General features: G+C 57.0%; 1 protein-coding gene across 1 annotated transcript in view; it reads left to right on the top strand.

Moving 5' to 3' along the window:
- NECAB3 (N-terminal EF-hand calcium binding protein 3) overlaps positions 1-14,518 on the top strand; it is a 42,291-nt gene that overhangs the window by 12,278 nt on the left and 15,495 nt on the right. The window contains exons 4-5 of the mRNA XM_068149747.1: positions 6,665-6,690; positions 7,795-7,892. Of these exons, the coding sequence (XP_068005848.1) occupies positions 6,665-6,690; positions 7,795-7,892 (124 nt within the window). The remainder of the gene's footprint in view (positions 1-6,664; positions 6,691-7,794; positions 7,893-14,518) is intronic.

Here is a 14,518-nt window from a genome sequence, read left to right as displayed (position 1 = left end):
TTCTTCCATCTGTCCAGAGCAGAGAGGCAGGACAGACTGAGGGGCCCATGCCAGCAGGCTGGCTCTGGGGGCCACACCCGGCCCTGGCCACAGCAGTGCTCTCCAGAACTCCTTCCCCATGGTGACAGTGTGGTAGCTATGACAACCTGGCACTCGCAGCAGCTGAGCTGCTGACATCTATTAGCAGGGCACAACCACTGGGCCTTTGATCTCCTTCTGCCCTGAGGAGAAGAAGAGACCCTGCAGGCAGAGCTTCATGCCAGATTCCTGTGTTCAGTGACTTCAAACAAACCTAAGAGCCATCCCTCCAGCCTGAGAGGATGCCCTGGTTTCTGAGACAGCAGAAGGGAGAGTCCAGCCCTGAGACCACTGCAAGTGCAGTTCTAGTTCCTTGCCCTGCCTGGGGCATGGTCCCTGTGCAGCTGGGCAGGGTCAGTGCATGGCACAGCTTCAGTCTGAGCAGCTGGGAGAAGGGCAGGACATGGGAGCTGGCAGCAGGGAACTTGTCCTCACAAGACAGTGAGCTGCTGGAGTGTGCCCAGAGAAGGGCAGCAAGGTTGGTGAGGGGGATTGAACACAAGTCCTGTGAGGAGCAGCTGAGGGAGCTGGGGTTGTTCAGTCTGGAGAAGAGGAGGCTGAGGGGAGAGCTCGTTGCTCTTTGAAAGGAGGTTGCAGTGAGGTGGGGGTTGGTCTCTTCTCCCAGGTAGCAAGTGATAGGATGAGAGGAAATGGCCTGAAGCTGCACCAAGGGAGACTTAGGTTGGGCATGAGGAGAAATTTCTTCACCAAAAGGGTCATGGGGCACTGCCCCAGGCTGCCCAGGGAGGTGGTGCAGTCACCATCCCTGGAGGTGTTTAAAAGCCATCTGGATGAGGAGCTCAGGGACACAGGCTGACAGTTGTGTTCAGGGAGATGGTAGGTTATGGTTGGACTTTGTGATCTTCAGTTCTTTACCAACCAGGCCATTCTAGAATTCTATGGTTCCAGTATTCCAGGTGTGGCCTCACCAGGGCAGAGTAGAGGGGGAGGAGAACCTCCCTTGAGCTGCTGGCCACACTCCTCTGAATGCAGCCCAGGACACCATTGGCCTTCTTGGCCTCAAGGGCACATTGCTGTCCCATGCAGAACTGCCAGATCCATCTCCACAGAGCTGCTTCCCAGCAGGTCCCCCCCTCACCTGTACTGCTGCAGGAGGTTGTTCCTCCCCAGGTGCAGGAATAGAATAGAATAAACCAGGTTGGAAAAGAGCTTTGAGATCATTGAGTCCAACCTCTCTCCCAGCACCATCTAATCAACTGAACCATGGCACCAAGAGCCTCATCCAGGCTCTTCTTGAACACCTCCAGGGATGGGGACTCCACCACCTCCCTGGGCAGCACATCCCAATGGCCAATCTCTCTTGCTGGGAACCCTCCACTTGCCCTTGTTGACCTTCCACTCAATTCTCCAGCCTGTCCAGGTCAAGGGGATGTGTCCCTGAGGATAGGGAAGAAGCCTTGAACTTGTCCACCAGCACTCCCAGGTCCTTCTCCATGGAGCTGCAGAGGGCTTTGGATGGGATGGTGCAGTGTTGTACAGCTATCATAGTATCAGTCAGGGTTGGAAGGGACCACAAGGATCAGCTAGTTCCAACCCCCCTGCCATGGGCAGGGACACCCCACACTAGATCAGCCTGGCCACAGCCTCATCCAGCCTGGCCTTAAACACCTCCAGGGACAGGGCCCCAACCACCTCCCTGGACAACCCATTCCAGGGCTTCACCACTCTCATGGGGAAGAACTTCCTCCTCACCTCCAGCCTGAATCTCCCCACCTCCAGCTTCATTCCATTCCCCCTAGTCCTATCACTCCCTGAGATCCTGAGCAGTCCCTCCCCAGCCTTCCTGTAGCCCCCTTCAGATACTGGAAGGCCACAATGAGGTCACCTGGGAGCCTTCTCTTCTCCAGACTGAACAGCCCCAACTCCTTCAGTCTGTCCTCACAGGAGAGGTGCTCCAGCCCTCTGCTCATCCTTGTGGCCCAAAGAGCTGCTGCTCTTTGTGAGGCACTCTGAAACCTTGCCAAGGAAGTGTCCTGTGGACCTTGTGTCCTGCATCTGTCTGGAAAGTGAGGGCTGGCACATCTCCTTTGCATGAGATCAGTCAGGTGGTGGTGGCAGGAATCAGGCACAGGCTGCTCAGGGCCTGTGCCTCTGACCTTGAGCCTCAGGTGTCAGAGGTGGGAGTGCTGAGCTGGTCCTTTGTACAAACTCTCAGTGGAAGCAACCCCAGGTCTCCTGTTCTGGGGGAGGAGGTGAACCTTCCTGCTCTCCAGTCAGGGTCCAGAGCCACAGCCAGGCTCTGAGTGGCAGAGAGGGTGATAGGAAACACTCTGGGTGTGCTTCTAACCGAGTTGGTCTGGCAACAGTTAATGTTGGGGGGGAAACTTCAACCCCCCACACTGGCCAGGCTTGGAAAGCAGCCCTGTAATGGCAGCAGGGGTGCCCACTGTCATCAATGGGAGGAATCAAACATTTCCCCTCTGCTTCTCTGCAGCTGGTTGCTGGCTTCTGCCACAAATTCCAGGCACATGCTGACAGCATCCCCGCAGCACACTCCTGACAAGATCCTTCAGCAGCAGCTCAAGCTTCATTACAGTTAACCACTGGTTTGAGCAGTCAAAATACAGCCATGGGGGAGTGTGGAGAGTCTCCAGAGGAGTGCTTTGGAGGCAGAGGATGGCTCTTGTCTTGGAGTGGCAGAGGGGATGGCAGAGAGGAGCAGAGCAGAGCCTGCTGCAGCCCTGCAGGCTGGGTGGGGGTTTGACACGCAGGTTCTGTACAGAACCACAGAGTTATTTGGGTTGGAAAAGACCTCCCAAGGTGATCCAGTCCAGCCAGCCACCCAAAGCCACTGTGGCTATCAAACCATGGCTCCAAGTGCCATGGCCACACCTTTCTTGAACACCTCCAGGGGTAGGGGCTCCAGTCCCTGACCACTCTTGCAGCAAAGACATTTTTCCTCATCTCCAACCTCACCCTCCCCTGGCACAATTCCAGGCCATTTCCTCTCTTAGCACCTGATCCTAGGGAGAAGAGACCAAACCCCCACCTCACTGCAACCTCCTTTGAGGTGTTGGAGAGAGCAATGAGGTCTCCTTTTGACCTTCTGTTCTCCAGACTAAACACCCCCAGGTCCCTCAGCTGCTCCTCCCCAGCAGCTCCACCTTCCAGATCATCCAGTCCAACCTATCACCCAGCACCATCTAATCAACTAAACCATGGCACCAAGTGCCTCATCCAGGCTCTTCCTAAAGACCTCCAGGGATGGGGACTCCACCACCTCCCTGGGCAGCACATCCCAGTGGCCAATCTCTCTTGCTGGGAAGAACTTCTTCCCAGCATCCAGCCTAAACCTCCCCTGGTGCAGCTTCAGCAGCAAACAGCCAAGACAAAGAGTTTTTGATCATCTCTGGCTTCACCTTGCGAGCCAAAAGGTTGGATTTGATTGTAGCTCTTTGTCAGCTGGATCCCAGCTCCCCAAAACTGTGGTGGGGAATGGGCTGTGGGTTGAGCTGGTGGCCTCTTCTTAGAATAGAATAAACCAGGTTGGAAGAGACATTCAAGATCATCAAGTCCAACCTATCATCCAACACCACCTAATCAACTAACCCATGGCACCAAGCACCCTGTCAAGTCTCCTCCTGAACACCTCCAGCGATGGTGACTCCACCACCTCCCCTGGCAGCCCATTCCAATGGGCAATCACTCTCTCTGTGTAGAACTTCTTCCTGACCTCCAGCCTGAACCTCCCCTGGTGCAGCCTGAGACTGTGTCCTCTTGTTCTGGTACTGGCTGCCTGGGAGAAGAGACCAACCTCTGCCTGTCTACAGCCCCCCTTAAGGTAGTTGTAGAGAGCAATAAGGTCACCCCTGAGTCTCCTCCAGGCTAAGCAGCCCCAGCTCCCTCAGCCTCTCCTCACAGGGCTGTGCTCCAAACCCCTCAGCAACTTCGTTGTCCTTCTCTGGACACCTTCCAGCAAGTCAACCTCCTTCCTAACCTGAGGGGCCCAGAACTGGACATAGGACTCGAGGTGTGGCCTAACCAGTGCAGTGTACAGGGGCAGAATGACCTCCCTGCTCCTGCTGGCCACACTGTTCCTGATGCAGGCCAGGATGCCCTTGGCCCTCTTGGCTGCCTGGGCACACTGCAGGCTCCTGTTCAGCCTACCATCGACCAGCACCCCCAGGTCCCTCTCTGCCTGGCTGCTCTCAGCCACCCTGACCCCAGCCTGTAGCACTGCATGGGGTTGTTGTGGCCAATGTGCAGAACCTGGCACTTGGATGTGTTCAATCTCCTGCCCTTGGCCTCTGCCCATCTGTCCAGCCTGTCCAGGTCCCTCTGCAGAGCCTCTCCACCCTCCAGCAGATCAACTCCTGCCCCCAGCTTGGTGTCATCAGCAAATTTACTGCTGATGGACTCAATGCCCTCATCCAGATCATCAATGAAGATGTTAAAGAGCACAGGGCCCAGCACTGCTCCCTGGGGCACACCACTGGTGCCTGGCTGCCAGCTGGCTGTGGCACCATTCACCATCACTCTCTGGGCTCAGCCTCCAGCCAGTTCCTAACCCAGTTCAGAGCTGCTGCTGTCCAAGCCAGGGGCTGACAGCTTGGCCAGGAGTTTGCTGTGGGGGACGGTGTCAAAGGCCTTGCTGAGGTCCAGGCAGACCACATCCACAGGCCTGCCTCACATTCTTCTTCCTGGTCAAACCAATCCCAGCCCCCGGTTCTCCCTGGGCACAGATGCAGAGGCCTGGGTGGTGTATGCATTGTGTGTGGCACTGTGAGTTTTGGAGGCTTATCTCTGCACCCCAGCTCTTGGATGGGGACCAGTGGCTGTCGCTGTTGCCCTGGGGCATGGTTTGAGCCAGCAGTGCCGTGGATGCTGCAGGGCCAAGGGTGCTGCAGGGCCAAGGGTGCTGCAGGGCCAGCTCTCTTGTGGCTGTGCAGCAGCTGTGGCTCTGCAGGCTGCAGGCAGCTTTCAGAAGCAAGGGGAAGAATTAAGCAGGAGCAAGAAGACCTTTTTCCTGTGTAGAATTTGTGCTTCAGGGCCCCATCAGTGCCTAGCAGAGCCGTGGTCAGCTGCAGGGAGCTGCTCAGAGATGGGCTCAGTGAAGTTTGATGGAGTGGAGCTGGCAGAAGATGGGGCTGTGGTTTTGCTGAGTATCTGTATTGCATCCCAAGGGAGGCTTTGGGAGTTCTTTATCCATGTCCAAAGCAGTCAGCAGTGCCAGGACAGCCTGCCAGAGCCCTGCCTCCAGCAGGTCCTGCGGTGAGGGGCTCAAAATAGCTGAGCCAAAGCACAGCCTGACACTGCCCTGAGGGGCTGCCTGATGCACTTTACTTAGCAGAGGGGTCTGCAGTGCCCCTGGCAGGGCTCTGAGATGACCTCTCACACCAAAACACCTTCAGGGTTTGAAGCACAGCCTGTTGTGGAAGTGCACAAAGTAGAAGCCCAGCAGAAAAGAGAGATGAGAAACCAGGCTTTGATTTGGGGGGGAGGGGGAAGCTGGGGGAAGATTTTCCTTAAATGACTCCACTTATTCCTGGCATTTTGCACATCTCACCCACTCTCCTCTCATTTCACCTCAGGCTGATTTTCCCCCATTGCCCCCCTGAGCAGTGTCAGAGGAAGGGACAGGGCAGTGGGGCAGTGTTCTGACATCCCCTGGGCAGTGGCACTGCAGCTCTCCTTGCACTTGGAGCCCAGCAAGCTCCAGGTAGCACCAGTTCCTCATGTGTGGCAGCACTTAAAGCCTTCAGAAACTCTGTTCTGCTGTCTTCCACTTTCCCAATCAGGATTAAACATGGTTGTGGTCATTTAGGGGGCTTTGAGACTTGAGCCAGTAGAGCTTGGTGGGCAGAGGCTGATTTGAATGAACAATAGCCCAGGATCTTGCCCTGCAGCTCAAGCAGCTCTGCCTCAGTGGCTTTGGCCACCTGAGGGGATCTGACAGCTTCATGTGAACCCATGGTTCTGCCTGACATCCCCTCCTGCAAGCAGGCAGCTGTTTCTGGACATTTCCTCCTCCCTCTCCTCCCCAGCAGCACCTTTGTTAGCAAGAGAGCCCTGCCCCAGGCCTGCAGGGCTGCCAGCCTCGGCACTCCGGTGCAGTGCTCCCTCTTACCCAACAGGGACAGGGAGCCTCCAGGCTTTTGGGCCCAGATCCCTCCTCTAATGTCCTTTGTGGCAGGAGCAACCTCTCTCATGGGCCCTGAAGCCATCCTGCTCTCACAGATGCTTTCCCAGCACGTTCCAGCTCCAGGAGGTGTTTGTTGTTGCAGCATCTTTGCCTGCTCCTGCAGCTGCTGAAGCAAAGGGGATGCTCTGCAGCCTCTCCATGGCTCCAGAGCTGCTGGCCATGGCCCCTGAGCTGCTGGCCATGGCTCCTGAGCTGCTGGCTCTGCACTGCTGCAGCTTTTGTGTGGTTCTTTTTGCTAATCCAGCCTTTGTAAATAGATGAGAGGAGCAGGGAATGCACTTGGGGGGCTCCAGGGAATGCACTTGGGGGGCTCCAGGCAGGCCCTCAAGACCCTGCTCACCACAGCTGTTTCTCCTGAGCCAGCCTCACCATCTAACAGTTTGTTTTCCTGTTTATCCTTTTTCTTCTTCTTGTCTCTTGCAGTAATGTGGACACAGAAAAGTTGTGTGGTAAGTTGGGGGATGTTGCTGCCTTGGAGGGCTTCCTCCTGTGGTGGGGCTCTGTGTGTGTCTGACCTGGGCAGCACTGGGCAGTCCCCCTGCCTGAATGCCAGCACAGAGGGCACCCCAGAACCCCAGCACTGGAGGGGTTAGAAAGGACCTCTGGGGTTCATCCAGTCCAACCCCCCTGCTAAAGCAAGGCACCCACAGCAGCTTGTCCTGGATCACAATGCCCAGGTGGGTTTGGAATCTCTGCAGGGAAGGAGACTCCACAAGCTCTCTGGGCAGCCTGCTCCAGGGCTCCAGCACCCTCACAGGAAAAAAGTTTCTCCTCCTGTTGAGATGGAAGACTCTGGGTTCCAGTTTGTGCCCTTTGTTCCTTATCCTGTCTCTGGGCACCAATGAAAAGAGTCTGGTCTTATCCCCTTGCCCCTCACCCTTTAGCTCTTGCTGAGCATTGAGCAGATCCCTCTCTGGGGCTGCTCTACTCCAGGCTCTCAGCCCCAGGGCTCTCAGCCTTTCCTCCTCACAGAGCTGCTCCAGGCCCCTCAGCATCTTTGTAGCCTCTGCTGGGCTCTCTCCAGCAGTTCCCTCTCTCTCTTGAACTGGGGAGCTCAGAACTGGACTCAGTGCTGCAGATGTGGCCTCACTAGGGTGAGTTGTTAACCTCCCTTGAGCTGCTGGCCACACTCTTCTGCATGCAGCCCAGGACACCATTGGCCTTCTTGGCCACAGGAGCACATTGCTGGATCATGGTGAACCTGCTGTCCCCCAGCACTGCCAGGTCCTTCTCCACACAGCTGCTTCCCAGCAGGTGCCCCCTCACCTGCAGTGCTGCAGGAGGTTGTTCCTCCCCAGGTGCAGGACTCTACACTTGCCCTGTGTTGACCTCCATGAGGTTTTCCTCCACTCAGTTCTTCAGTCTGTCCAGGTCAAGGGGCTGTGTCCCTGAGGATAGAGAGGGAGTCTTCCTTTCAGTCTGGGTGGGAGTGTGACCCTGGGGAGCAGCATGGATGGCCCTCTGCAGTGCTGAGCTGTGTGTGGGGAGCAGCAGGCGCAGGGCAGAGGTGGAGGTGCTCAGGAAGCTCACCATGATCCTTTCTCCTGCTCCAGATTATTTCTCAGCCTATCTTGGAGAATACAGGAATGTGCTCTCTGCCCTGGAAACTCTCAACTCTGCAGTCCTGGCAGCCATGGACAAAACCAAGCTGGTAAGGATGGGAGCAGGGGAAGGGGGGTGAGGCAGGTGGGTGTGGGGCAGAAGCTGTGGTGATCTTCCACTTGAACCTGGGTGTCAGTGTGGTACTCCCAGATTTGGGGGGTGGCCTCTGCATGCTTCACTCATCCCCATGTGCAGTGGGGGCTGCAGCAGCACCGCCTGCAGCATGCCTGGAGCAGGGGGCATGGTGCTGGGGCATAAGCAGGGTAGAGCTGATGCCTTTGTGCTCTGGAGACATCTTCCTTGTAGGGCTCTGGCAGTGGTGGTTCCAACAGCTTGGTGGAGACTCCTTGCAGAGTCCTGAGGAAAAGGTTCACAGTATCACAGTGTCACTAAGGTTGGAAATGACCCCAAGGATCATTGAGTCCAACCTGTCACCACAGACCCCATGACTAGACCATGGCACCAAGTGCCACATCCAATCCCCTCTTGAGCACCTCCAGGGATGGGGACTCCACCACCTCCCTGGGCAGCACATTCCAATGACGAACGACTCGCTCGGTGAAGAACTTCCTCCTCACCTCGAGTCTAAACCTCCCCTGGCACAGCTTGAGACTGTGTCCTCTTGTTCTGGTGCTGCTTGCCTGGCAGAAGAGACCAACCCCCACCTGGCTACAACCTCCCCTCAGGTATTTGTAGAGGGCAATGAGGCCTCCCCTGAGCCTCCTCTTCTCCAGGCTAAGCAACCCCAGCTCCCTCAGCCTCTCCTCCCAGGGCTGTGCTCAAGGCCTCTCCCCAGCCTTGTTGCCCTTCTCTGGACACCTTCAAGTCTCTCAATCTCCTTCCTAAACTTGAGGGGCCCAGAACTGGACACAGGACTCAAGGTGTGGCCTAACCAAGGCAGAGTACAGGGGCACAATGACTTCCCTGCTCCTGCTGGCCACACTCTTCCTAATGCAGGCCAGGATGCCATTGGCCCCCTTGGCCATGTGGGCACACTGCTGGCTCATGTTCAGCTGCTGTCAATCAGCACTCCCAGGTCCCTCTCTGTTTGGCAGCTCTCAGCCACTCTGCCCCCAGCCTGTAGCTCTGCCTGGGGTTGCTGTGGCCAATGTGCAGCACCTGGCACTTGGACTTGTTGAATGCCATTCTGTTGGGCTCTGCCCATCTGCCCAGCCTGGCAAGGTCCCTCTGCAGAGCCCTTCTGCCCTCTAACTGACCAACATCTGCTCCTAACTTGGTGTCATCTGCAAACTTGCTGATGACTGACTCAATCCCCTCATCCAGGTCATCACTGAAGATGTTAAAGAGCACAGGGCCCAGCACTGATCCCTGGGGCACAGCACTGGGGCCTGGCTGCCAGCTGGCTGTGGCACCATTCACCACCACTCTCTGGGCTCAGCCCTCCAGTTCTGGGTGTCCAGGCAGGCACCAGGGTGACCATGAGCCAGCACTGTGCCCTCATGGCATCCTGGGATGCACTGAGAGGAGTGTGGCCAGCAGCTTGAGGGAGGCTCTCCCCACCTCTGCTGTGTCCAGCTCTGGAATCCCCAGCTCAGGAAGGACAAAGTTGCTGGAGAGAGCCCAAAGAGCTGTGAGAGAGGCTGAGAGAGCTGGGGCTGGTTAGCCTGGAGGAGCCTGAGGGGGATCTTATGCTTACAAGTACCTAGGGATGGGTGTCAAGGAGATGGGGCCAGGTTCTTCTCAGTGTTCCCCAGTGGCAGGACAAGAGGCAGTGGGCATAAAGCTGAACCCAGGAAGTTCCATCTCCACCTGAAAAGGAACTTCTGTGCTTTGTGGGGAGCAGAGCACTGGAGCAGGCTGTCCAGAGAGGTGGTGGAGTCTCCATCCCTGGAGGCTTTCAAAGCCCACCTGGATGTGTTCCTGTGTGAGCTGCTTTGGGTGATCCTGTTCTGGCAGGGGGGTTGCATTCAGTGATCTCCAGAGGTCCCTTCCAAGCCCTAATGTTCTGTGGTTCTGTGTCCTGCCTGAGGACCCTGTTCTGTCTGTGAGCCAAAGCAAGGCCTTCTCCATGAAGAAGGGTGGTGCCAAGGTGCCAAGTGGGGCCTCCAGGGCTGAGCCTGCTGGGGACTGAGTCCAGCAGCTTGTGCCCAGCACAGCTCTGCTCACAGCAGCAGGAGCTGGCTGCTGGAGGGGCAGGGGGAGGCTGCCCTGGGGGAAGGTAGGAGATGGTGAATTCATTGACTCCCAGCCTTGTGCCAGGGCCACCCCTGCAGTGAATGCTCCCTGCAGCTGCTTCTGATGGAAGGCAGATTGCAGACTGCTAATTAGGGCCTGCAGCCTCCTGCCTTGTGACCTCCCTGCCCTGTGTTGATGAGCAGAGCCCTGCAGAGCACTGGCCACAGGCTGTGTGCAGCCACAAGTAGCAGTGGCCAGTGCTGGAAGGGACCCTCCTGGGGCAGCAGCAGCCCCTCAGCATCTGCAGTGTGTGAGATGGATAAGCCAGGTGCTGGGGGCTGATGCTGTTTGACAGCCATGGGAAGGGCTCAGCCTCTCTCCCTTCCCTGTGGAGGTTTGGGGCGTGGTAGAGAGCAGGTGAAGGGCATCATCCTGCCCCACACTCAGGTGGGCAGAGTCCAACAGGATGGCATTCAGCAAGTCCAAGTGCCAGGGGCTGCACTTTGGCCACAGCAACCCCAGGCAGAGCTACAGGCTGGGGTCAGAGTGGCTGAGAGCTGCCAGGCAGAGAGGGACCTGGGGGTAGTGGTTGATAGCAGCTGAACATGAGCCAGCAGTGTGCCCAGGGGGCCAAGAGGGCAAATGGTATCCTGGCCTGCATTAGGAACAGTGTGGCCAGCAGGAGCAGGGAAGTCATTGTGCCCCTGTACTCAGCTCTGCCCAGGCCACACCTTGAGTCCTGTGTCCAGTTCTGGGCTCCTCAGGTTAGGAAAGATGTTGAGATGCTGGAAGGTGTCCAGAGAAGGGCAACAAAGCTGGGGAGGGGTCTGGGGCACAGCCCTGTGAGGAGAGGCTGAGGGAGCTGGGGTTGCTTAGCCTGGAGAAGAGGAGGCTCAGGGGAGACCTTCTTGCTCTCTCCAACTCCCTGAAGGGAGGTTGTAGACAGGCAGAGGTTGGTCTCTTCTCCCAGGCAAGCAGCACCAGAACAAGAGGACACAGTCTCAAGCTGTGCCAGGGGAGGTTCAGGTTGGAGGTTAGGAAGAAATTCTTCATAGAGGGAGAGATTGGCCATTGGGATGTGCTGCCCAGGGAGGTGGTGGAGTCCCCATCACTGGAGGGGTTTAGAAGGAGACTGGATGGGGTGCTGGGTGCCATGGTTTAGCTGATTAGATGGTGTTGGGTGACAGGTTGGACTGGATGATCTTGGAGGTCTCTTCCAACCTGGTTTATTCCATTCCATTCCATTCCATTCCATTCCATTCCATTCCATTCCATTCCCCTCCCTGGCCTGCTGGGCTCTGAGCTGGGAGGAGGTAGGAGAGGGCAGTGCTGCAGGCCTGTGCTGAGGGTCCTGGCAGCACTGTGGGACATCTGCTGCTGCCAGAGCTGGCAGAGATGATGAATGCTGCTTTCTGACCTGCTGTGACTGAGTGTATCCCTGCCTCTGGACTTGCAGAGTGAGCCTCCATGCTGTGGGTGATTATGGGGGCAGTGGGTTTGTTAGGTAGGCCTTTAGCCAGCAGAGCTCACAGCTCTCTGAGCCAGGGCAGGGATTTCCTAGGACACATCTGTCCCTCCTTTCTCTTGATTCCAACACCCCTTGAGCCCCCATGGCTGAGGACTGGTGGCTCCAGCTTGGCACAGAGACCAGCCTTCTGGAAGAGCTGAATCAAACTCTGTCCCAGGGAGCTGCTTTGCTGCAGGTGCAGCCATGCTGTGTGCTGAGCAAACTGCCTGCACCAGCAGCCCTCAGCATGCAGCTCTGCTTCCAGAGCAGGGCCCTGCAGCCAGCAGGTGTTGAAGGACCTGCAGTCCCTGCCTGCTTTCTCCAGGCTGCATTTGAGAGCTTTGTCTGGCTCCTGAGGAGGAAAGAGAGGGAGGAAGCTTCTTGGCTGTGAGGCTGCTGGAGGCCTGGAGCAGGCTGCCCAGGGAGGTTGTGGAGTCTCCAGCTCTGGAGAGATTCCAACCCCACCTGGGCATTGTGCTCCTGGGCAAGCTGCTGTGGGGCCCCTGCTTTAGCAGGGGGGGTGGACTTGATGGTCCCCAGAGCTCCCTTCCAGCCCTCACCATGCTGGGGTTCTGTGATCTCTGACTTGAGCTGGGTCTCACCAGCTGAAGCACAGCATGAGCAGAGGGCTGGAGCTGCTCTGCTCTGGAGACAGGCTGAAGGAGTTGGGGTTGTGCAGAGTGCAGAAGAGAAGGCTCTGAGGAGACCTAATTGTGGCCTTCCAGGATCTGCAGGGGGCTCCAAGAATGCTGGGGAGGGACTTTTGAGGGTGTCAGGGGGTGATAGGACTGGGGAGGATGGAGCAAAACTAGAAATGGGGAGATTGAAATTGGATGTGAGGAAGAAGTTGTTCCCCATGAGGGTGGTGAGAGCCTGGCACAGGCTGCCCAGGGAGGTGGTGGAAGCCTCCTGCCTGGAGGTGTTTGCAGCCAGGCTGGATGTGGCTGTGAGCAACCTGCTGTGGTGTGAGGTGTCCCTGCCCATGGCAGGGGGCTTGGAACTGGCTGAGCCTTGAGGTCCCTTCCAGCCCTGCCAGTTCTGTGATTCTCTGATCTCTTGGTTAGGGCCTGGTCTATCTTTGGCAGTTCCTTGCTTCTGCTGCCTCAGGACTGCTCACCCCTGCACCCATGGCTGCAGACAGGCTGATGTAGATCCAAGCCCACTTGAGAAGCAGAACAAAGAGTGCTAAGCTAACAAAAGCAGAGCCTAAGAGATGTGCTGGGCTTGCCAGGGGGATGAGCCACAGTGGGGAGAGAGAGAGAGATGAGAGGAAAGCTCAGAGGGAGCTGCTGCAGCTCTGTGCTTGGGAGCTGTGGTTTAGAGCAGTGCTGCCAAAAGCCTCTTTGGTATTCAGGATTCCCACCTCAGGCTGGGTACCCAGTGTGGCTCAGTGCTGTGTCACCTTGCTGGCAGGCTCCTGGATCTGTTGCTTGCCAGGAGCATTGCTGACTGCAGGACAGACACTGAGAGAAAGCAGGGGGAATGCAGGCCAGCTTTGGCCTGCTCACTGTGTCAGTGACTGTGGTTACTGTAGGGGTTGGGCAGCCAACCTGCTCCTGGGCTTTGGTGTGTGTCCACAGGTTGGCAGAGGGAAACCAGGGCATCAGGGGTCCCTGTGCTGCCATCCTTCCTGGCTGAGCTGGCAGGACATGGTAAAGGAAAGATGCCTTGTCAGGGAGAGAGGGTAGAGAGGAGCTTGCTCCAGAGGAGAGCAGGTTTTGCTCCAGAGGAGAGCAGCTTGCTCCAGAGGAGAGCAGGTTTTGCTCCAGAGGAGAGCAGGTTTTGCTCCAGAGGAGAGCAGGTTTTGCTCCAGAGGAGAGCAGGTTTTGCTCCAGAGGAGAGCAGGTTTTGCTCCAGAGGAGAGCAGCTTGCTCCAGAGGACAGCAGGTTTTGCTCCAGAGGAGAGCAGGTTTTGCTCCAAGTTCTCTCACTCCTGCTGCTGTAGTTTATCAACTACAACTTAGACTGATAAAAGTATCACAGCATTGTCAGGGTTGGAAGGGACCTCAAGGCTCAGCCAGTCCCAACCCCCCTGCCATGGCCAGGGACACCTCACACTACAGCAGGTTGCTCACAGCCACATCCAGCCTGGCTGCAAACACCTCCAGGCAGGAGGCTTCCACCACCTCCCTGGGCAACCTGTGCCAGGCTCTCACCACCCTCATGGGCAACAACTTCTTCCTCATATCCAAGCTGAATCTCCCCATTCCTAGTTCTGCTCCATCCCCCCCAGTCCTATCACTCCCTGACTCCCTCAAAAGTCCCTCCCCAGCTTTCCTGTAGCCCCCTGCAGATCCTGGAAGGCCACAATTAGGTCTCCTCAGAGCCTTCTCTTCTCCAGCCTGCACAACCCCAACTCCCTCAGTCTGTCTCCATAGCAGAGCAGCTCCAGCCCTCTGCTCATGCCTGTGGCCCTGCTCTGGCCATGCTGGCCACCCTGCAGTGGGCTCTAATTGAAGCTTGTCTTGTGGCTGAGTGTTGCATTCACAGGGTAGGAACATCAGAGGAAGAAGTGAGCTGTGGGCATGCCTTGGGAAGCAGCCTGATGTTTCTCACAGGGCACCTGTGTGCCCAGGGTGTCCCATTCCCCTGTCTTCAGACACTGCAGAGCAGCTCAGAAGCTCCTCTCCAAGTCAGGTGCTCCTATTTCTCCCTTGGTAGGAGCTCTGCAGTCATCTATCTCACTCTGACCAGAGCTTAGAGGCCCTCAAAAGCAGAATCAGAGCAGCTCTTGGCAGGCTTGGGGTCCTCATCTGGGCCCAGGGAGCTGAAATATGACCTAAGAGCCTTGCCTCATGCTTGCTGAGTTAATGTGTCCAGAGGAGGGCAAGGAGGCTGGGGAGGGGTCTGGAGCACAGCCCTGTGAGGAGAGGCTAAGGGAGCTGGGGTTGCTTAGCCTGGAGAAGAGGAGGCTCAGGGGAGACCTTCTTGCTCTCTCCAACTCCCTGAAGGGAGGCTGTAGCCAGGTGGGGGTTGGTGTCTTCTCCCAGGCAAGCAGCACCAGAACAAGAGGACACAGTCTCAAGCTGTGC

This window comes from Melanerpes formicivorus, unplaced genomic scaffold (genome assembly GCF_026170545.1).
Source record: "Melanerpes formicivorus ecotype bairdi unplaced genomic scaffold, bMelFor1.0.p_v2 SCAF_19, whole genome shotgun sequence".
NCBI lineage: Eukaryota > Metazoa > Chordata > Aves > Piciformes > Picidae > Melanerpes > Melanerpes formicivorus.
This window is presented reverse-complemented; position numbering and strand designations above follow the sequence as displayed.